General features: G+C 42.0%; 1 protein-coding gene across 7 annotated transcripts in view; it reads right to left on the reverse strand.

Moving 5' to 3' along the window:
* Positions 1-23915, reverse strand: part of myo1b (myosin IB) — a 138892-nt gene that overhangs the window by 33583 nt on the left and 81394 nt on the right. For all 7 annotated transcript variants that reach the window (XM_024407347.2, XM_042319668.1, XM_024407379.2 and 4 more), the window contains exons 6-14: positions 22711-22757; positions 20081-20144; positions 14480-14578; positions 13773-13876; positions 8591-8738; positions 5719-5837; positions 2357-2443; positions 2103-2168; positions 502-606 (exon numbers count right to left, since the gene is read on the reverse strand). In XM_024407347.2, the coding sequence (XP_024263115.1) occupies positions 502-606; positions 2103-2168; positions 2357-2443; positions 5719-5837; positions 8591-8738; positions 13773-13876; positions 14480-14578; positions 20081-20144; positions 22711-22757 (839 nt within the window). The remainder of the gene's footprint in view (positions 1-501; positions 607-2102; positions 2169-2356; positions 2444-5718; positions 5838-8590; positions 8739-13772; positions 13877-14479; positions 14579-20080; positions 20145-22710; positions 22758-23915) is intronic.

Here is a 23915-nt window from a genome sequence, read left to right on the forward strand (position 1 = left end):
TAGAGATGGACAATAGGAAATTTAGGACAAAATAGACAGAATAGGAAGGAGTGAAAGAGCAAGACAGAGACAGAAAACAGGGAAGGCAAAAGGTGAAAGACTGATATTGGTAAGGACAATATCACAACCCAGACCTACCCAAACACTGCATGACAAGCCAGGTTCACACTACAAATTGGCCTGTCAATGTATGGAATGTAGATTAGGTGTCAGGGGGCACAAAGAGGCTGACAGGCTGGGGGTGAACAGTGAGAGATGGATGGTTTATGGGGCAATGTTCTCCTCTGAGTGCATGCCATTAGAGTGCAACGACTGGGTTGAGTTCATTAAGCACCAAAGGGAAGAAAACACACTGAAACGGAGGGACTACCACTATTTGTCCCAATAAGAAACACACATTTTTGTTGTTCTTTTTGAAAGGTTTCACACTAAAAAGCTACAATATGACCTAGTGAACACACCCTTGTAGTCCCCAGTAAGGTGAACGAGGGCACAGTTTACCTCTCTGATATACTCCTCCTGCTCTTCGCGTAGCGTCAGTTCGATGAATATCTGCTGCAGTTTCTCATTGCAGTAGTTGATGATGAACTGTTCAAAGCTGTTGTCCTGTAGAGAACCCCCAAAGACACCATTTAAACTTATGTTCTAAATAGGCAACATTTTTACAATCCCAGATGCACACAGCAGGGTACCACATTGCACCACCTTCAGTACATATTGGGGGGACTCAGTAATACACAGACTGCTCTCCTCTCTTGCCTGTCTGACACTGAAATGCCACCATCTGTCACCACCTGTTGCTATGTTGACATGCAGCCTTTCAATAAGCTTTCGGGTCCCTCCCAGGTCCTGTTCTCCCACTGCGGCTCCCTTGTTGGATACCACTAGGGTAATGCCAAAAAGACAAAAATTCCTTGATCCCCATTCCTTCACTGTTATGTCACGCTAACAAAGAATATGTCTCTTTTCAAACCAACAGACTACTGTGGGAACAGACTATACATGTGGCAATGCTAGTTTACAGTCCCATACAGCCAGGACAATGAGGGAATAAAACTTGATTTGACTGGCATTCCTCCTTATTGCTTTTACAACCCCTCTTTAACAAACCCAACAGACAGAGTCTTTGGACAAAGTCCTATCTGTGTTTCTTATCATGGATGCATGTAAACTAATCTTGGCAAAGCTTCAGTGTTTATCAGTAGCTCATTTCAAAGGTGTCAAACAAAGACACTGAACAGGCATAAAACATGAAAGATTATTAACCATTTAAAATATCTACATTTTCTAAATTATCCCCCTTTCTTATCAGTTTAGACGACCAGTTTAGTTTCCAGTCATGACTCTTGGCTAACAGCAGTAGCTTTGGGTTAGGTAACAATATCACTCCATTTGCTTAGGTTACTGAGGGTTAGAACAGCATAACTACAGGGCATGAAGAACGTGCTGGTGACCTCTGGTCAGGAAGAGAAGGACCCCCATGGCAACAGAAGAGGATGTTCATACATAACCTGGTCCCAAATCTGTTTCCATTGCCTTGCCAACCCTTACGGTTATTGTCATACCAAACATTTGGCTTGATGAGGACCATAGGAGTTGGCAAGGCAGCACTAACAGATCGGGAAAAAGGCTAATTCATACACTTGTCAGAATAGCTCTGCTACTGTATGTTCTCTCCTTCCCTTAAGAGAGACACCAGTACTCCTTCATATCCCCCCAAAAAACACAAGGGAAGTCCTGTTACAGATAGGATCTGAATTAAGACTAGGATTAAGGGCTGAGCTAGATCACAGCATGCACACTGCACTCAGCACGCCCTCGGCAGGTGTACTTACGCCCTCCTGTCGGCCCAGACAACAACATTCAGGAGAGAGGAATGAAACGACTTCACAATGAGTGGGGAACAGTCAGGAATATTAGGAACATGCACCTTAGAGATCAATTTAAAGAGGCACTGTGGAAGTTAAGTTGCTAGTTGTTCATGTCAAATGTTTTATGTCACAAAACCACACAAATTCTTTGTTTAAGGCAAACAAGACGCTTACGCTTATGGGGGATGGGAGCTGTGAGGTCATTTCACTACCGTGTGCAATTACTCTTACCTCGAAGATTTCAAAACCATAGATGTCCAGGACGCCCATCACCTTGTGGCGCGTTTTTGCTTGAGCCTGAGAGAAGAAGTAAAGGGGAAGAGAAAGTATAAGATACACATAAAATTATAGTCCTGTCTTCATGACAATCATGTCATCTAGTTTGGAAGGGTTTATATATATCTTTATAGTCAAGGGCTTGTAGAATAACAGTGGACAAACCTTGTTAATATACAGTCATGAGCGAGACCAGAGAGAGGCCCTACCTTGATGCTTTCATTGATCCTGGTGACCAGCCAGCTGAACAGACGGCTGTAGAGGTTTTTGGCCAGGGCATCACGGGCATAGTAGGCCTTGCAAATCACAAATGAAGACTTCGTGTACAGATTTCAGTGCTCTCATACACAGAGAAAGATAGCTGTAGTAAATATCTCTGACAAATGCTTGTAGTAGTATAGCATTCACCAGTCAACTGGGACAGGGTTCATGGAGCTCAGATAAATAAGTCTTTGTGGACGTAAAAGTGGCATCAATCAGTCAAGCTATAATTCCAGCTGTAGAATGTTTCTCATTCCAACCATCCACAACAGAACAAGCAAGCGTGTCCTAGAGTGGGCTGAATAATATTCCTATAGTTAAAGGCTCATTCTCTGGCACACAGCCACACTTGGAGTAGAGAGAGGCAGTCATTCCTCATGCAAACCACACACACACACACACACACACACACAATCAGAAAGTATACAGACCCCTTGACTTTTTCCACATTTTGTTACAGTCTTAATCTAAAATTCATTAAATTTGTTTTTCTCCTCATCGATCTACATACAATACCCCATAATGACAAAGTGAAAACACGTTTAGACATTTTTGCAAATGTATTAAAAATATAAAACAGAAATACCTTATTTACATAAGTATTCAGACACTTTGCTATGAGACTCAAAATTGAGCTCAGGTGCTTCCTGTTTCCATTGATCATCCTTGAAATGTTTCTACAACTCTACCACAGTTGACAGTGCATATCAGAGCAAAAACCAAGCCATGAGGTCAAAAAAAGTGTCCGTATAACTCCGAGACAGGATTGTGTCGAGGCACAGATATGGGGAAGGGTACAAAAAAATGTTCTGCAGCATTGAAAGGCCCCAAGAACACAGTGGCCTCCATCATTCTTAAATGGAAGTTTGGAACCACCAAGACTCTTCCTAGAGCTGGCCAAACTGAGCAATCGGGGTAGAAGGACCTTGGTCAGGGCTGATTTTCTGGCCTGATGAAATAAAGGTTGAACTCTTTGGCCTGAATGCCAAGCATCACATCTGGAGAAAACCTGGCACCATCCTATAGTGAAGCATTTTGGTGGCAGTATCATGCTGTGGGGAGGTTTTTCAGCAGCAGGGACTGGGAGACTAGTCAGGATCAAGGTAAAGATGAACAGAGCAAAGTAGAGAGAGATCCTTGATGAAAACCTGCTCCAGTGCTCAGACTGGGGCGAAGGTTCACCTTCCAACAGGACGACGACCCTAAGCACACACCCAAGACAATGCAGGAGTGGATTCAGGACAAGTCTCTGAATGTCCTTGAGTGACCCAGCCAGAGCCCAACCTGAACCCGATTGAACATCTCTGGAGTGACCTAAAAATAGTGACAATCCCCATCCAACTTGACAGAGCTTGTGAGGATCTGCAGAGAAGGAGAGAAACTCCCCAAATACAGGTGTGCCAAGCTTGTAGCGTCAAACCCAAGAAGACTTGAGGCTGTAATTGCTGCCAAAGGTGCTTCAACAAAGTACTGAGCAAAGGGTCTGAACACTTATGTAAAGTTTTTATAATTTAACAAAAAATATATATGTTTTTTTGCTTTGTCATTATGGGGTATTATGTGTAGATTCACAAGGGGGAAAAACAATGTAATACATTTTAAAATAAGGCTGTAACGTAACAAAATACGGAAAAAGTCAAGGGGTATGAATACTTTTCGAATGCACTGCGTGCGTGCGCACACAGGAAGAGTTGAACTGTGACAGGACCAGGCATAACCTCCCGGACAAACAAACACTTCTAGGGGCTGATGTGCCATGGATAAACTGGTGATCCTTAGTTTGATAGTTCCTCTAAGACCTACAACCAATGTGCTCTGATTTATTGTCTCCGTCTGGCCTTTTAAACCCTTCTGTTTATGCTACCTGGCCAGATATTTGTTAAGACACATTCTGATGGACTCTAGAGAGCTGCACCAGGGGGTAGTGCTCTGTCTCAAGGAAGCAGGTCTGTTTGCGCAGCCTCGTCAACTCCTATGGTCATTGTCAAAGCAAAGAGTATAGAAGTTGGCAACACAGCACAAACAGACCTGGAACCAGGCTACCAGATATCTGCCAAGGATGTTTAAATCACTTTTCAGGAGACATGAAGCTCATCCCTTCGTTCTACCTTCCTTCATAAGCTGTGTTTGTAGAGCACAGAAAGAGGACTAGGGTGAGGACTAGCCTCTATGACTTTCTTCATTTCATCTCCAACTGGATGTTGCCTGAACTCAGACCTCCAGAATTGAGAGAGGAGACTAGCTTATATTCCTCTCATCTAAAGCATGAATGTGCCTGCTGCCTGAACTCACTAACCTCCACAATGTGACCTACTTCTGCATTTCCAGGGGAGAAGTCACCAACCCCTCTTCTATTATGGATATGTTTCCATGTACAATAGGTGGGGATGGGATGGGGGGTAGCTAGCTGCTAAAGAACTCAGTCAGAGGGAATTCATCTTGTCCTTCCTCATCTATCCACAACTGGAGTGTGAAACATCCCCTAAGACTTTGTCTGTCAGTGCTACCATGACAAGAAGTGTGTTGCAATACAATGATGACTGTATCTTTTGGTCGTCCTGTGTGGCTCAGTTGGTAAGGGCATGGTCCTTAAAGTAATGTGTTGCTATATAGGTTTGAGCGGTATCCAGATTGTCATACCGACCTTGTGTCATCTAAATGCTAACGAGCGGATTGGGAACATTTTATACAGTCTCTGACCTAAACTATATTCAGGACAGACATCCCAGCTCAAAGTTTCACAAGCAACTCAAAAATGCTACTCACAATTTGCTGCAGGCACAAAACAAATATTAGACATAAAGGCTCTTAATCCAGTACGGGATTCTCAGCTGTTACCAAGTGAAGCTAACCACTTAGCAAGATAGCTACTAAATTAGCAAACCAAACACACAACTGCAGCGCATTTAGCACATTTTAGACAGTTAACTTAATAATTATATAAGATCTAACTGGCAAACATTTAGCTGTGAATCACATACTGTAACTAGATCACCTGGCGCGTGCTGCACAATAGTGAGAGACTCACAAGGCTCTGGTCTCTTGCTGCTGTGTGCTTGTAAACAAACACCAAGTAACTGGGGACTGCCGGTAAGGTTCATATGTGACAGATGAAATTAAGAAGGCGATCATCTTCATCTCTTAACATATTGCACAAGTTGACTGCGGGTATTTACTTTAAAATAAAACATAAGAAATATTTTCAATGGTTTTGAAAAACCATCCCATGGCTATTTCCAAATACCCCGGTATACAGTATACCGCCCAAGCCTATTGCTATACAGTGACGACAGAGTGTTGTTCTTCTCACCTGGGCCACGTTGAGTGTGGTAGACATCTTCTCCATCTTGGCTTCCACGGTGCGGTAGCTGAAAGCCCTCTCCAGCACAGACTGCTCAATCCCCAACAGCTCACACATCTCCTTCAGGTCTGGAAGACAGAGCAGAGGAAAGACACATTCACTAAGAGAACAGACACAAACACTCAATCATAGAGCTTTGTATACAGGCCTAGGGCAAAGAAACAAATAGGCAATGACTAGATTAAATCTGTCAATAAAATACATTTATCCCCTGCAGGGATGGAATCCATATCAATGTTAAGCTCTACCAACAATGCCACATGACGTCAGTATCAGGATTCCAGTGGGTAGCCACAAGGACATTAGCTAAACCCTTTCCATAAAGAGATGAGGTAATCTATTCGCTCTATTCTCAGAGGATCTCCTTTAGGATCAGTGTTGTGTCTCCTGGCCAGGAATTCCCAAAGCAGTCAGACAGAGTAGTGTTTAAGAGGAGTTACTGAAGCGCATTAGCCTTCATGTCTTTAGGTATTTACATGTCAATTGTCTGTAAGAGGGGTGTTGTTGACTAAATGTACAGTGCCTTGCGAAAGTATTCGTCCCCCTTGAACTTTGCGACCTTTTGCCACATTTCAGGCTTCAAACATAAAGATATAAAACTGTATTTGTTTGTGAAGAATCAACAACAAGTGGGACACAATCATGAAGTGGAACGACATTTATTGGATATTTCAAACTTTAACAAATCATAAACTGAAAAATTGGGCGTGCAAAATTATTCAGCCCCTTTACTTTCAGTGCAGCAAACTCTCTCCAGAAGTTCAGTGAGGATCTCTGAATGATCCAATGTTGACCTAAATGACTAATGATGATAAATACAATCCACCTGTGTGTAATCAAGTCTCCGTATAAATGCACCTGCACTGTGATAGTCTCAGAGGTCCGTTAAAAGCGCAGAGAGCATCATGAAGAACAAGGAACACACCAGGCAGGTCCGAGATACTGTTGTGAAGAAGTTTAAAGCCGGATTTGGATACAAAAAGATTTCCCAAGCTTTAAACATCCCAAGGAGCACTGTGCAAGCGATAATATTGAAATGGAAGGAGTATCAGACCACTGCAAATCTACCAAGACCTGGCCGTCCCTCTAAACTTTCAGCTCATACAAGGAGAAGACTGATCAGAGATGCAGCCAAGAGGCCCATGATCACTCTGGATGAACTGCAGAGATCTACAGCTGAGGTGGGAGACTCTGTCCATAGGACAACAATCAGTCGTATATTGCACAAATCTGGCCTTTATGGAAGAGTGGCAAGAAGAAAGCCATTTCTTAAAGATATCCATAAAAAGTGTCGTTTAAAGTTTGCCACAAGCCACCTGGGAGACACACCAAACATGTGGAAGAAGGTGGTCTGGTCAGATGAAACCAAAATTGAACTTTTTGGCAACAATGCAAAACGTTATGTTTGGCGTAAAAGCAACACAGCTCATCACCCTGAACACACTATCCCCACTGTCAAACATGGTGGTGGCAGCATCATGGTTTGGGCCTGCTTTTCTTCAGCAGGGACAGGGAAGATGGTTAAAATTGATGGGAAGATGGATGGAGCCAAATACAGGACCATTCTGGAAGAAAACCTGATGAGTCTGCAAAAGACCTGAGACTGGGACGGAGATTTGTCTTCCAACAAGACAATGATCCAAAACATAAATCAAAATCTACAATGGAATGGTTCAAAAATAAACATATCCAGGTGTTAGAATGGCCAAGTCAAAGTCCATACCTGAATCCAATTGAGAATCTGTGGAAAGAACTGAAAACTGCTGTTCACAAATGCTCTCCATCCAACCTCACTGAGCTCGAGCTGTTTTGCAAGGAGGAATGGGAAAAAATTTCAGTCTCTCGATGTGCAAAACTGATAGAGACATACCCCAAGCGACTTACAGCTGTAATCGCAGCAAAAGGTGGCGCTACAAAGTATTAACTTAAGGGGGCTGAATAAATTTGCACGCCCAATTTTTCAGTTTTTGATTTGTTAATTTTTTTTGAAATATCCAATATATGTCATTCCACTTCATGATTGTGTCCCACTTGTTGTTGATTCTTCACAAAAAAATACAGTTTTATATCTTTATGTTTGAAGCCTGAAATGTGGCAAAAGGTCGCAAAGTTCAAGGGGGCCGAATACTTTCGCAAGGCACTGTATTTGTGTACCGTGACAGTCCATACAGCCGTCAAATGGTCATAAGGGGAAATGTCATTAATAAGCTGGTGTAATTTTAGAATGAAGATGGATTTTATGATTCACACCACAGACCACGTAGAGTTCCACTTTAGTGTGACATGTAGAAAAGTTGTGATTGCAAAGAAAGCAAAGTTGTGTCATGGCTGGGTTACTAAGACATGCTAAATATTATGTTTGCTTAATAGGGGATAGCTGTAAGCAATAGGGTTATCAATAGGCCTACTGTACTTACAATCATAAAATATAGCATACTGTTACTAAGTCATGAAATGAATGAATCATTAACCAGTAGGGGGCAGTACAAGAACAACCATATAGGCTGCTGTTGATAGAACTTAAAGCCATGGCTTGTGGTTGAGGGACGGACTATTGGTCAGTGGTGATAATCTAACCGATAAATTGCAGTGTGCTTATCTTATCTATCCTTCAATTGACAAGACAATTAATAACCAAAACAATATTTTCTATAGCTACAATACAGGATTTTTACATTTTCAAGATGTAAGGGAAATGCAGGCATCCACATGTGGGCACAAAAGTTACTTAAAAAAGTGAGATGTGTGTCCATGTGTATTGTAACAGGAAGTTCTGTCCCACAGTAAAGCTGTTGGTTGTCCAGACTGACTATGGTCTCACCATTCTTGTCCTTGACCCTGCTCTCGTCAAAACCGTTGACCCTGGACTCTGGTTTGAACTCAATGTTCCCCAGTTTGAGGACGGCAGCCACCAGCTCCAGAACCGACTGCACCTCAGCCTCCATGAAGCCCACAATCTGCATGGCATTCTGGGATGGCACAGGGGGAGAGAGAGCCAATCAGACATTCAGCATGTTTGAGAGAATCAGTTGGAGCAACGAAAGGTGCAGAATAACTCATCTTGATCTGTTAATGAGTAGTTATTTGCAGGGTTCTACACTAACTTTTTACACCGGTGGCACTGGTGCTACCAACTTTTCAGTTGGTTGCACCAGCACAATTTGGTCACACCAATATTTGTATATATTTTTTAAATAATTGATAATGGCCTGGCCTTTGTCCCATAATGTGCCTGCATTCCTTACAGAACCAGGCTAATAATGACAATACATATTTTAAATTAGCATGCCCTTGTGTTCTTACATTGATTTAGATAGATTTACTGTAACAGCAAAGAAAAGAGACTTAATTGTATCCATGAGTTCATCTGACTGGGGAAGTAGATAAAGGGCCTAATTGCCAAAATGCCTAAGTATCCCTTTAAAGTATAGTGAGTTTTTTGCCGTATTGGACAGAAAATAACACATGGCACTTTGATATCTGAAAAAAAAAGCACTTTATTTTATGTCTCTGTGTGCAGTTTGAAGGGAGTTGTTAACTAGTGCTAGCGCAGTTGCTACTGTAACTAGCATTAGCGTAATTACTGGAAATCTATGGGTATCTGCTAGGGAAGTAGATAAAGGGCCTCATTCCAAAATCCTGAAGAACCCTTTTCAAATCACTAAAACCAAATCGAAACTGTGTAGAAATGATAACGGACATATATTCAAACAGTATCTTGACTGTCCATCTCGCTAATAATCACTAGACAGTAAGGGAGCATAGAAAATTCCAAAATCAATGGAGAGCAAATTCTGACAGCAAGGAAATAACATTTCAATGTGGCCCTACGGACCTCATTGAAGACTGTACGTGCCCCCTCCTGGGAATTTCTTTTTCAAAACCACTCCATTTTTTCACAAAAAAAATCACAAGGTTTATAAAGACATTGGCTAGACAAATGTATTAACTTTTTCAAACACTTATTTGTAATTTAAGGAGCTAAAGTACTAGTCAAATGTTGACACTCATTCAAGGGTTTTTATTTATTTTTTTACCAGTTTCTACATTGTAGAATAATAGTGAAGACATCAAAACTATGAAATAACACATGGAATCGTGTAGTAACCAAAAAAAAGTGTTCAATCAAAATAGATGTTTTTATTTGAGATTCTTCAAAGTAGCCACCCTTTGCCTTGATGACAGCTTTGCACACTATTTGCATTCTTTCAACCAGCTTCATTAGGTAGCCACCTGGAATGCATTTCAATTAACAGGTGTGCCTTGTTTATAGCTACTTTGTGGAATTTCTTTCCTTCTTAATGCATTTAAGACAATCAGTTGTGTTGTGACAAGGGTGGTATACAGGAGATAACCCTACTTGGTAAAATACCAAGTCCATATTATGGCAAGAACAGCTCAAATAAGCAAAGAGAAACGACAGTCCATCATTTCTTTAAGATATGAAGATCAGTCAATATGGAAAACTTTGAACGTTTCTTCAAGTGCAGTCAAAAAAAAACATCAAGTGCTATGATGAAACTGGCTCTCATGAGGACCGCCACAGGAAAGGAAGACCCAGAGTTACCTCTGCTGCAGAGGATAAGTTCATTAGAGTTAACTGCACCTCAGATTGCAGCTCAAATAAATGCTTCAGAGTTAAAGTAACAAACATCTCAACATCAACTGTTCAGAGGAGACTCCGTGAATCAGGCCTTCATGGTCGAATTGCTGCAAAGCAATCACTACTAAAGGACACCGATAAGAAAATGAGACTCTCTTGGGCCAAGAAACACGAGCAACGGACATTAGACCGGTAGAAATCTATCCTTTGGTCTGATGAGTCCAAAATTTGCCATTTTTGGTTCCAACCGCTGTCTTTGTGAGACACAGAGTACTTGAACGGATGATCTACACATGTGTGGTTCCCACCGTGAAGCATGGAGGAGGTAGTGTGATGGTGCTTTGCTGGTGACACTGTCAGTGATTTATTTAGAATTCAAGGCACACTTAACCAGCATGGCTACCACAACGTTCTGCAGTGATAGGCCATCCCATCTGGTTTGCGCTTAGTGGGACTATCATTTGTTTTTCAACAGGATAATAACCCAACACACCTCCAGGCTGTGTAAGGGCTATTTGAGCAAGGAGGAGAGTGATGGAGTGCTGCATCAGATGACCTGGCCTCCACAATCACCCGACCTCAACCCAACAGATGGTTTGGGAAGAGTTGGACCTCAGAGTGAAGGAAAAGCAGCCAACAAGTGCTCAGCATATGTGGGAACTCCTTCAAGACTGTTGGAAAAGCCTTTCAGGTGAAGAGAGAATGCCAAGAGTGTGCAAAGCTGTCATTAAGACAAAGGGTGGGCACTTTGAAGACTCAAATATAAAATATATTTGGATTCGTTTAACACTTTTTTGGTTACTACATGATTCCATATGTGTTATTTCATTGGTGTGATGTCTTCTCTATTATTCTACAATGTAGAAACTAGTCAAAATAAATAAAAACCCTTGAATGAGTAGGTGTACAAACTTTTGACTGGTACTGTACATTTGATATGTAATTGTTGTAATAGCCCATAGAAAAAAATCCCCCAAAATGTTTGCAAAAAAAAGTATATATTACTATTAAGAAAAACACATTTATAGGCCTAACCAATGGCATTATGCATTGACATTCACATTTTTATATTCTATGTCAGAATAATGTGGGCTTTACGTAACTAAAGACAGCATTCTCCCGACACAAACACACTAATGAAGTCTGTCCATGTGGTAGGTCGTCAGTCTCAACATTTGTGATGTTGAAGAGTTATTGGGGGGTATCATGTTTTAAAAGCAACCAAAAACTGGGTTCCCTTTGTATTGCAACGCTTTGTATGGAAAACTAAGTTGAAGCCAACATTCGATGTTGACTTGCTCTTTATAACCGCACATGGTTTTACCACACCAAAGCAACATACTAGCCCAACACCCTTCCATTGAAACGACAGGAAACAAAGTGATCAGAAAAACAGATCAGAAAATAACATTGATTATATTGGCGCAGTAGAACTTCTAAATCAGCTACGATAACTTCAATGACTTTTCAAGGACCAAAGAGCCTCGAGGAAATGTCATTTTTAAGGTAGGCTATTCAATGATGACTGAATTGCGTATTGCAAATATTCAACCAAGACCTTGAACTTTTACCTTGTTTGCATACCAATTTTTGCCTTAGCATTTACTGGTAGATATCATAACTTAGAACATCTTTCCTTCCGCTATCGCTGTCTGTCTTCGCGCCAGGCAACAACCAGCTGTTTGGGAGCTGCTCGCTCTCTCTACCGACCAATTATCTATAGGCTGTGTGTGTCGAGCGTGCGTCATAGATAATCGACATAATGAATTAACAGCTTCGGGAATAAATCTTTTACAAATAATTATATAGCCTAGATTTTAAAAAACAACATTATTAGAATATATTTTTAACTGGATGGGGATGATCGACTGGCCCGGAGCGTTTCTAAAACCTCCCCTGTAGGTCCTGACACACACAGACCGGTGCATTCCCGTGCCGTTGTTGCCTCTTCAGAAAGGTACTTTATTTTTGGTCAATTGCACATTACTGTTTGAATAAATCATGATGATAAAAATATCTAATTGTGAACCAACCACTAAAGTGACCAGGTAAAAATAATGTTGGCACGCTTGTAAAACGCCAAGTAAAACGGTCACAAATGTGACTGTTTTGGTCGCAGTATCGAAGCCTGATTTGGAATGCAAGGGGATTTGTAGACGGGTGATTCCATGCAATTGGACTTTAATGTATATGTAGTCAATTTCAAACACACAATGATAACATGGACAACAGAAAAGGGGGATGAGTCTCTGGACTGGAGAGGAAAGCAAGACAACTACTGACAGAGGACACAGTGATGTGGACAGTGTAGTAGGGGAACTACAGTCTCTTGAATTATTAAACATGTGTTACTGTGATTTGACACCATTGTGAACAAGGGTGAGAAAAAAAATCTGTAGCAGGCTGCCTTTGGCTCCTACAACATCATATCCAGTGGAAAGCCCTATTCTTGTAAATCACTGAAATCTATTGTGTTGAGTTGGACTGCAGCTGTGAGGTGGCCTACTAGCTCCCTCACTGAGAGAAGTGCTAAGACAGAACACTGTGTGTGTCCCCAAAAGTGCACTCTAATCACTGTAGGCCCTGGTCAAAAGTAGTGCACTATATAGGTACCATTTGGGACGCATCCACTGCTACTGAGAGTCCAAGGGCAGGGAGACAGTGGAGTACAGGACAGTCCTGTTAAGGGAGTTGGGAATGGATAAAGCTCAGGCAGCTCATAACATCCTCTGTGTGTCACCAACAGTAACTGAGTCAGGAGGAAGATTGAGAGAGCCTTACACATGATGACCACGCTCTGCAGCCCTGCATGTCAGAGAGCGACTGTGTGTGTGTGTACTTTAGAAGAATGCAGCTGCTGTTTCCCACGTCAGTACAGCATCCAATCTGCCTGTGTACTCTGAAGCATTCTGCTATTGTTTACAGTACGGGAAAGCCTTCACGGCAGGTGAAATGGGATTCCCTCTCTGAGCTAAACTCACCCTTATGTCTCACTCTCCTGCTATGGATATAGTTCAAAGTTCAAGTTAGGGTCTGTACACAACTACACACACGGATAAGTAAAAGACTACGGCAGAAAGGAAGACATTTCATTGGGTCTAGCTGGCAAAATTAAGGGGCACGTCTGTGCAAGGTCGCCGTTCATTGGTGAATTGTTCTTCAGCAGTGTGTTTGGACCCTCACATTACAGGTAGAGAGGCGGTAGAAGATGCTAGCTTGCTAGGAGCATGGACCAGAGCTGTTTTAAACCTTAATCCAATCTACATGCTCATTTATTCGGTCAGTAGATAAAGAGGATCAGACCACCTCTACTCTCACCCTACCCTTTCACAGTGCACCTCTAAGCTAAGCCAAAAACAAGTTGACACAATGACAGTCAACAATTATGTGTGTGTCTCACCCTGACGGTCCTGAAGCTTGCTGCATCATCCAGCCCATTGACGTTGGCTGAATCCAGACTCAGGTAGTTGTATTTACTGAAATCTCTGTCCAACTTCAGCTTCACTGTGTGCCAGAAAGACAAACACACATGGCTTTAGCATGGTGCATATTGACTAAAGTGCTATACACTTTAGAGCAGCAGTACACACACACACACACACACACACACACACACACACACACACACACGAGCAGCAGTTTCAAATGGCCCTTTAAAGGCTTGTATCAGGTATCAAGGGAAGTCACAGTATGGTGTATTGGATTACAGGTTACATTAAGTGCAGATAAATCAAGTCTTTTGATGTTTGTCCAGCATTGAATCAAAGACCATTATATTGTTCTCCTTCATCAAGACTGCCAAACAGTGGCTGAGCTCCAGCTGAGAACAAATGAACCACACTGGTTTCATAGTCTTTTTTCTCTGTAGCTAAACACAGCCTCATGTTTAAGTATTAGTCATGTGTTTCTTTAGAATAACTAAGACATTTTGCGGTTAGATAACTCAATGACATTTTATTTGACGCCATGTGTAGTAACTCTGTCATGACCTACCTTCCTAAACATTTGTGACCGTTTCTGAGATGGTATGACTCATAACGAAGCTTCATGACATGTTAATAATATTGTCATGAAGGTATTACCGATAACCGTGTGTGTATAGCTTACCCAGGGTGTCATCCGAGGCTCCAGAAAGAAGCTGGTAGAAGATGTGGAAGTTTCTCTCTCCTCTCGGCTGCTTGCAAACCCTGGACTTTTCCAGTAGATCTGAGGATAACAATACATAAAGGACACAATTAAGACATGGATGTTAAAAACAGGCATTATACTGAATTACCTGCTAGAACAATTCAACAATCGGTAAGGTAGGAAAAGGAAATGTAAACCGAGATTTATTAACAAGGTATTATTATTACTCATGAGTCTACCACACATGGTAGAGGTAAGGCAGGACATATACTGTAAAAGATGCAATTTAATGAGTTAAGAACACGACTGATCTTTTAAGTCTACACGTGGTCAGTGTCCAGACCACATCTGTAGAGCTCTGATCTCCCTGTTATAGCCAAATATTAGTGTTTCCAAGGTGACAGAGCCACAGTTATGTAGGCGTCTCATTGTTCATTGTGTAGAAGTAGAGCCTCCGAGCCGGCAGGCACAGGAAGACTCAAAGGAGGAAACCATATGAAGGGCTCAAAAGTCAGGTCAGCTCCTTAACTACAACACCTAGACTGAAAAGGATGTACTTTAACATATTACATTTCAATAGTTAATGTGGTTTAAGTGGCTCACATAGCTCTATTTACTATAAGTTGATCAGGAAAGTAAGATAAGTTCTTCTCTATGCCTGACTAAATGATGTTATGTTGAATATAGAGCCCAGGGACCTGAGTTGGAGCTGCTAGCTACCGGTCAGCTAAGTTATCCTCTCAGTGGGGGCATTAGCCGCTTGGAGAGTCAGGGACCACTTCATAATGCATTTACACTTTCTCTGGCACAGCACTTAATTCCACTGACCCACTACAGAGAAATTGGTAGTCAATAGACTGCCAGCCTTGCTTCACCACCACATGGTAGTCACTGTGTGTGTGTTCATCACTAAGTAATTCTGAGTTTTTAAACACGTGTCTTTCAGCTCATCAATAATGTAGCATCTCTTTAGAGCGCGACAGACGAGCAGCTCAGAGTGATGCACTGCCTCTGAAATGTAATCAAAATGGAGCCTGACAGCATGGATTCTCACCCCTCTCTTTTCTAATACAGAGTACATAAAATACTAGTCTGGCAATGTGAGACTATTCTCTGGCTTTCTCGCTGTCATAAACAATGTCACTGTCTCCCATTGTGGCTCCCTTAGCCTGTACCCTACTCTGAGATTCACATGTAACTGCATGCGAGCATCCTCTTGACCAGACAAAACTCACAACAGTGAGTTCCAACAGAAAATAAGATGCAGGAACAGGAAATGTGGCTCAAGAATGTTCTGAACATTCAGAGTCTACCCCCCAAGGGGCTCTTCTCTCTGTCACGACCTTTAACCTTTTGTACACTAGAAGAGTTCAGCTCTGTTATTGCTTTTTACTACTAAGACTTTTTCATGCCTGCTGTAAAGCATTTGTAAAATGTTGAATGCTATTTAGCTATTTGCAGCAGGCAGGCTACATCCAGGAAATGGTTCCTAGACTGACAAACATGCATTAAAGGAGAAATGTCAGACACACTATATATACTGAAAAGTAAGAATGGAAGTCCATATCCTGTCTTGTCGTTTAGGCTAGGATTTAACAAGCACCAAAAGGATTGTGCGCCTGGGTATTGATATCTTCTTCCTAGCATGTTACCATTATCTAAGTCAATTCAACTTTACTATACAAAATGGGTAGTGAACAAGGCACAATCACATACAATAACAAAAATAAACAAGATTATTAAAGCAGACAAAATTCTACACATTATTCCATACAAAACTAGCAAGCATGGGCTGTTGTGTCCTAAACCCTTCGACTGTGGCCTAACCCTAGCTGCTCCACCATGCCCTAGAGCAGTGGTTATCGAACCTCACCCGGGGACCCACAACCATTCTGTGTATTTGATCTATTCCAGTGCTAGCACATCCTGATTCGAATTGACAACTAATTATCAAGCCCTTGACTAGGTGAATCAGGTGAGCTAGTTGAGGGCTACAACAAAATTGTGAAACGTCTGGGGGTGCCGAGGAGAGGTTTGTGAGGTGTTCCTCTTTAATCCTCAGTTAAAGAAGATCTCTGGGCATGGAGAGAGATGGAGAGAGGGCCATAATGAGGTGTTGGCTGACTGTGCTGCAGCAGCGACAAAGGAACAGAGGAATTTATAGCTAGTGACTTCTGAGGGAAGCCCTTAGGCATGAGAGGCCTATTCTTCCATTTGTGGTGCGCAGGTCAGCTGTTTGTTCACCCACACCTGCTCGCAATTGATTATAATCCATCTGCAACCGCCCGACTATATGTGGTAAAGTGAACATTTGAGACCCGCACCCAACCCTAACCTGCAAATGAAGAAAATGCGCTACAGTCAAAGATATAGTACATCATTTAGATACAGTACATCACCAAAATGATGTGGACACCCCCTCAAATTAGTAGATTCTGCTATTTCAGCACCACCTGTTGCTGACAAGTTTATAAAAATCGAGCACGGAACCATGCAATCTCCATAGACAAACCTTGGCAGTAGAATGGCCCGTACTGAAGACCTCAGTGACTTTCAACGTGGCAGAGTCATAAGAAGCCACCTTTCCAACAAGTCAGTTCATCAAATGTCTGCCCTGGTCAACTGTAAGTGCTGTTATTGTGAAGTGGAAACATCTAGGAGCAACAACAGCTCAGCCCTAAAGTGGTAGGCCACACAAGCTCACAGAACGGGACCACAGAGTACTTAAGCGTGTAAAAACAGTCTGTCCTCAGTTGCAACACTCGCTATCGAGTTCCAAACTGCCTCTGGAAGCAACGTCAGCACAATAACTGTTTGTTGTGAGCTTCATCAAATGGGTGTCCATGGTCAAGCAGCCACACACAAGCCTAAGATCACCATGCGCAATGCCAAGCGTAAACTGGAGTGGTGTAAAGCGTGCCGCCATTGGATTATGGAGCAGTGGAAATGCCTTCTTTATAGTGATGAATCATGCTTCCCCATCAGGCAGTCCGACGGACGAATCTGGGTTTGGCGAATGCCAGGAGAACTCTACCTGCCCGAATCCAGACCCAACTGTAAAGTTTGGTGGAGGAGGAATAATGGTCTGGGGCTGTTTTTCATAGTTCTGGCTAGGCCCCTTAGTTCCAGTGAAGGAAAATCTTAACACTACAGCATACAATGACATTCTGGACGATTCTGTGCTTCCAACTTTGTGACAACATCTTGGGGAAGGCCCTTTCCTGTTTCAGCATGACAATGCCCCAGTGCACAAAGCGAGGTACATACAGAAATGGTGTGTCAAGATCGGTGTGGAAGAACTTGACTGACCTGCACAGAGCCCTGACCTCAACCCCATCAAACACCTTTGGGGTAAAATGGAACGCCAGGCCAACATCAGTGCCAACCTCACTAATGTTCTTGTGGCTGAATGGAAGCAAGTACCCGCAATGTTCCAACATTTAGTGGAAAGCCTTCTCAGAAGAGTAGAGGTTGATATGCTGCAGGAGTTATTATTAAGGCTATAGTACTATTCACACAGGACCAGCATTACTAGAGAACGCTGTTTTTTTATTTATTACCCCAGAATGTCCGTTATTTTAGAGAACGATTTGGATGGGATTAGTTTTTCACAACTGCCCCCTGTAATTATTATATATATTTCTTCCTATAAATTGACAGTTATGATGGAAGCCTGGAGGTTTTTTTTCTAGGCATGAAGATATTTCAACAAGTCCAAGCGATGACAGGCTACACTGATAATTCCAGCTTGGTTCCCAAGTTTCTAAACCATACCAAACCATCTTTGGTATAGTGTCGCCATAGTGTGTGATCATAATCATTCAGATATTTTAGGGATCCGCAATAGAAGACGTCTTAGCCCCCCAGCCTTCAGATGTGAGCTAAACAGCTAACTTGCACTTGATTTGCATTTTTAGGCTATGGATGTTCCAAACATTTAGTATATTGCTTTGCGAACTATTAACAGCAATGGTTGCATTAAATATGCACAATAATTTTAATGATGCATTTGGCGATATTCAAATAACTTGAGTATAAACAAAAGCATTCACTGTGAACGTTGACACATGTATGCCCTTCATATATTGGCTATGCGCAGCACTTCATTCAATTTATCCAATCAGTTATTGTTTTCTTGTTCAAACCTCGAGCCACCTGTCGAACTCAGACATTTCTCTCAAAACACAGGGATGTCGATTCGCACGGGACTAGTATTATCAGAGGACTTTGGAGTAGGTTATTCTGGTTATTCAATGTCCAGATTTCATTTTCCATTTAACCCATCTAAACAGTAGGCTACAGTTCCCTTGATATGCCATAGGCCTATTTGAAGTCACGTCTTGTGACCGTCGAATTTGTATAGAGCCTCAATCATCACACATAACATAGCCAGCACTGCGATCATCCTCTGTTACCACTTCACCAAATAGACTGCTCTGGCCCTCCCTCTTTATTTTCAGCTCTCCTTACTCAGCTATTGTCTTATTGAATGAAAACTTCGGCAATTACCTTTTTGCCTAAGTGGATTGACGTTAACTTTTTCTGCCCGTTCCCAAACGCATTATCTGGTGGTTGACTATGTAGGCTATTTGGCATCCGTACAGTTAAGCTAAAGTTTAGGCTAATGCAGTAAGATAGTTCAAAATAATGAAAGAAAAACCTCCTTGTAGCCTATATAAATTGCACAATAATTATACATTGATGGATTGTGTCAGGTATTGTTGTTTATTCAACCTGCCCTTTTGCCACACACTATTTATATTACGTTAAACACGGCTGCGAATCACTACCTTCCATCCTCCTTTTCCTGTTATATACCATTACACCAGAGTCATTTGGCCCTCAGTCTCCCTCTCCATAATAAACCTATGAAGGCACTGGGCAGTCTCCATGAGCTCTCCTCTCCAACAGACCGAAAGGACAGAGGAATATCTGTGACAGATCTACCCACTCTTTATTTCCCCTGACCTCATGGCAGAATCGCTTCAGACAAAACAATATGAACAAGAGATCGGACAAAACAATAACAAAGCAGTTGAGGGTCAGAGATAAAGACAAGACGAGGTACTGCAGACAGAAAGCAGTCAACATTTTTTCATGTGTCTGTTTGGCAACAGTTCAGGTTTTTTTAGGTTGTTTTTTCCCCATCTAGTTCCTATGTGTCACTGACCCTCCATTGACTGAAAACAAATATTGATCTCCCTCTCTCTTTGGTGAGCCGACCAACCGGGCATGCAGGGACAGCATGTGGTGAACTGCTCGACTCCGTCCCTCTCACTGTCCCTGGCCCTCTCCCTCATCCAGATCCTGTCCCTCGCCCAAGGTGTGAGACAAACCATTACCATGGTAGAATGACTGACTGGGGGTTTAATTGAGCTAACTGTGTCAGGGCTACACTCACACTACCATGCTCACAGCAGTGACATGTGAGAGGGCTAGAGGGATGTAGGAGAGCTTAGCATGTGGTCATTTAAGCATGACGTGTGTGTAATATATATATATATATATACACATATATATATATACACATATATACATACACACACACACACACACACGTGTCTTCCTTATAATACTCACAGTTGCTAATAACTCCACCCAAGGGGTCTCCCTTGAAGTCAAACTCAATGTCCATGTATTTACCCTGTAGAGAAGAGAGAATACAGTGATTAGAATTTCCTGACACCACACTAACATATCAGCATGTTATTGGGTAAATAACACAACTAGCTAGTCTCTGAGGCAAAATCTATGTTTTCTTTCAGCAATGAAGCGGTTTTCCAGGCAGCCAAAACAAGAGATAAACAGATAAAGCAGGACAAATCGGATGAGTCGGGCCCAGGGCTTATAATAAGGTGGCAAGGTTAGGTTGCTTTGTAGCAAACTCGGCACAGGCCCTGAATACATTTAAGTTATGTTTAGGAATCAAAGAGTAAATATTAATAATTGAAATGGCCATTGAACACATTCCCAGATGCAGGAGGAAGCTTGCACAAGCACAGGCAGGGATCACCGCAAACATCACTGAACTCATTTTGAAGAAGTAATTGTGTCTCCAGGCACTGGACAAGTTCATAAAGTCAGCTGCCAATCACACATAGGTATGCTGTGAAGTAATTGACTACTGTGAAGAAGGAAAGTACTTTATTCTTCTCCCATTTGAAAGGAGAGTAAAACAAACCACTCTGCTTCGCTCACCCTCTGTTCTGTTTAAAATGTGGGTTAGAACAACACTGGGCCCAGTTTCTTTGCAGCCATTTGATTAGTCTTCCTTTTATTTATAACTTTTATTTATAACTTAAAAAGCCATAGTGGCTCCTGAGTGGCGCAGCAGTCTAAGGCACTGCATCTCAGTGCTAGAGGCGTCACTGCAGACCCTGATTTGATTCCAGGCTGTATCAACCGGCCATGATTGGGAGTCCCCCAGGGCGGCGCACAATTGGCCCAGCGTAAATAATAGGCAGTCACTGTTAATAAGAAGTTGTTCTTAACTGACTTGCCTAGTTAAATAAAGGTCAAAAAAGAAAACATTTAACTGGCAATGGCCACTGCCAGTTTCAACAACATCTCCAGTCTTTCTGCAGGGGGAAGAAACAGATCACACAATCTGTCCTCTTCCTGAGGAGATGAGTTAGAACTAAATGGCATTCACTGGAACAAGCAGGAGGTGCTCATCCAGCAGTTTAAATCAAGGTTACCTAAATATAAACAGATCAGGCATAATCCGAAATAATCCCCCTATTATGATATCCTAAACCTGAGCACAGGCTAGGGACAGGTAGGTAGCTACTTGGTTGGTGAGTGAGTTGTACAACTTTATGAAAGCCAGAGGTTGAATAGTATGGTACACAGAGCACTTCAACACCAGATTAAACTGACTCGTGGGATATTAATTCAAATAACAATGGTACATGACAAGGGCCTGTGAGTTTTGGTTTTGTTCTTACGTGACCTGACCAGTGCCCTAGACATTAGGTCATCATTGTGAATGTGTTCTTAACTGACCTGCCTGGTTAAATAAAGGTTAGAGGAAATAAACAGGCCTTAAGTCAAGACTTAGCCCGAGACAGGGTGTGATATGGTTCAGAGAGTCAGTGTGTTTCCAGTCTGATTGGTGAAGCCTGAAGTAATGTGGTGACATCAGAAACAGTGGAATCTAAAACAGGCAGCTGCTGGCTGCCAATGGGCCCCACTGGAAAACGCAGCCAGCCAGCGAGGGAGCATGATAAATAAAAAGACAATGCTTTCCTAGATTAGTTTGCCAGACAAAAAACCTCAACAAGGTAAGATAATGGTTACATCACCTCTTTGCTGATATCATCATTAGTCAAAGCATCAGTCAGTTTCCTAAAGCTCCAATGCTGAGGAGCCATGTTTGCACCAGAATGCTCACTGTGCATAAGTCATATTGGAGGAAAGGTAGTGTAGGCCTCCAAGTATGTTAGTTCCTCAGCGGCAATTGGCCAAAGGTCACAGTAACAGTTACCGTAAACCTAACCATCCCATTGGCTAACGATCGTACAGTCAATACGGTCTCCACACCAGCCGACACCTGAGACACAAGCTGTTTTGCATGATGTGACGTAATGTAATCTTTAACTGTACAAAGCAGCACCGTACTGGCGCTTGTGCCATGTGGGAGTGGAATAAGTGGATATATTTAGTGCTTTAAGAGCCACATCATTGTAGGAAAACAGTACATGACACCAGAGGCAGTGGAGGTTCTGGAGAAAAGAGCAGTTTCCCAAACACTAAAGGGATCTTGGCAGGAGCCATCGGCAGACATCTGGAGATGGTTGCCAAAACAACGCTACGCTGACTTGGGCTTCATTTCTATCCTGGGCTGCCTCTATGCTGTAACTGTAACAGCTTGGTGTTAAGGCAGGGTCTGCAGAGAGAGCCAATTGCAAGCTCTACAGAGGGAGAGAATTAGGGAGGAACTAGGGGAGAAAGAGTGATACGAGAGAAATTGGAGAGAAAGAGAGATAAAAGAGAAAAGGGGTGATGGTTTGTTTGCCTCTGGTGACGTCTAGATCAAAGGTCCACCTGTGTTTAATCTAAAGTACACACAGCTTCAATGGAGGAGACCATCAAACACTGATTCCTATTGGAGGAGCAGACCATCAAACACAGATTCTTATTGGAGGAGCAGACCATAAAAGCGCCCACAGACTTCAGTGTTAGGACAACAAAGAAAATAGGATACTTACAAATCGGGATGAGTTGTCATTTCTCATAGTTTTAGCATTCCCAAAAGCTGAAAATAAACATTTCAACATGAGTGTCAGTCAGGTAGACAGGGCAACCAATATCAGCATATTATACATGTTGATATACTTGAAGTAATACAGACTGAAAAGTCATCAAGCATCACTTTCTCTGCTAAATCATAAGCACTAACTAACACATACATACTGATGGCTTGGTTGGTGTGATGGCTTTGAGGGTCTGGGTTAAAACAAAGCTTGGATGCTTTCAAAGCTTATGGCTCAAAATAGCAGTCTATCTACATTTAAGTCAGTAGTTCAGTGTGTGAACTGTGCACTACACATAGTACAAAATTATGAAAATTACCAGAGACCATCAATTATAAGTTTACAATATTTCATAGCTCAACACACATTTCAACACAATATCACCATTCAAGAAAAGACCCTGAACAAAGTACAAAATTGCACATTCAGTACAGTCCTTTAAGCAGGCTGATATTTGTGGGAGCACCAACTGCAGTAAAAGTACATTGTTAGTATTCTCTTCCTCTCTCCAAAATCCCACATTTTACACTAAACAGCCTTCATGTGTCGTTCAACAAAGCACCGTGGGGTTGTAAAGTATTTAAAATCAGCCACCTAATTAAGGAGTGTTGATTAAGTGAATCATTGCTAACTATAGTAAGTCTATGCTCCCCACGCTCCCTCTCTGTGTACCTAGGGGTCATTACAGGGGTCATTACAGGGGTCATTACAGGGGTCATTACAGCCTGTAGCTGCTACACTCTTACTGAGTGTTATGGGCCTGGCTCTATAGTACAGCAGCTAAGTACTGGTCACCGCTAGGCTGGCTTCATCACTCATGAGCATTTCCTGTCTACAGACCCTCAATTAAAACACTGCTGTCTGTGCCAGCACAGAGGTATAGGGAGGTTTTTTTCTCCTAATGTAGTGGACTGAGGATTGGTGAAAAATGTAAATAGGGTGGGAGATTTTATAAAGTGTTGCATGTTGTGTCTAGTAGTAATTGTATGAAGAGTGGTTTGATGATTCATGTCAGGAAAACAAGTACGGTATCCTCCAAAACAGATGTTTAAAAAATGTACAGAGGCCGGTCACAAACGAACAGTGAATTGAATGTAAAGAAAATAATATGAAAGTGTATTGTCACATACAGGGTTTTACAGGGTAAGCCATAGTAGCAT

This window comes from Oncorhynchus tshawytscha, linkage group LG03, assembly GCF_018296145.1.
Source record: "Oncorhynchus tshawytscha isolate Ot180627B linkage group LG03, Otsh_v2.0, whole genome shotgun sequence".
In the NCBI taxonomy this organism is placed as follows: Eukaryota; Metazoa; Chordata; class Actinopteri; order Salmoniformes; family Salmonidae; genus Oncorhynchus; species Oncorhynchus tshawytscha.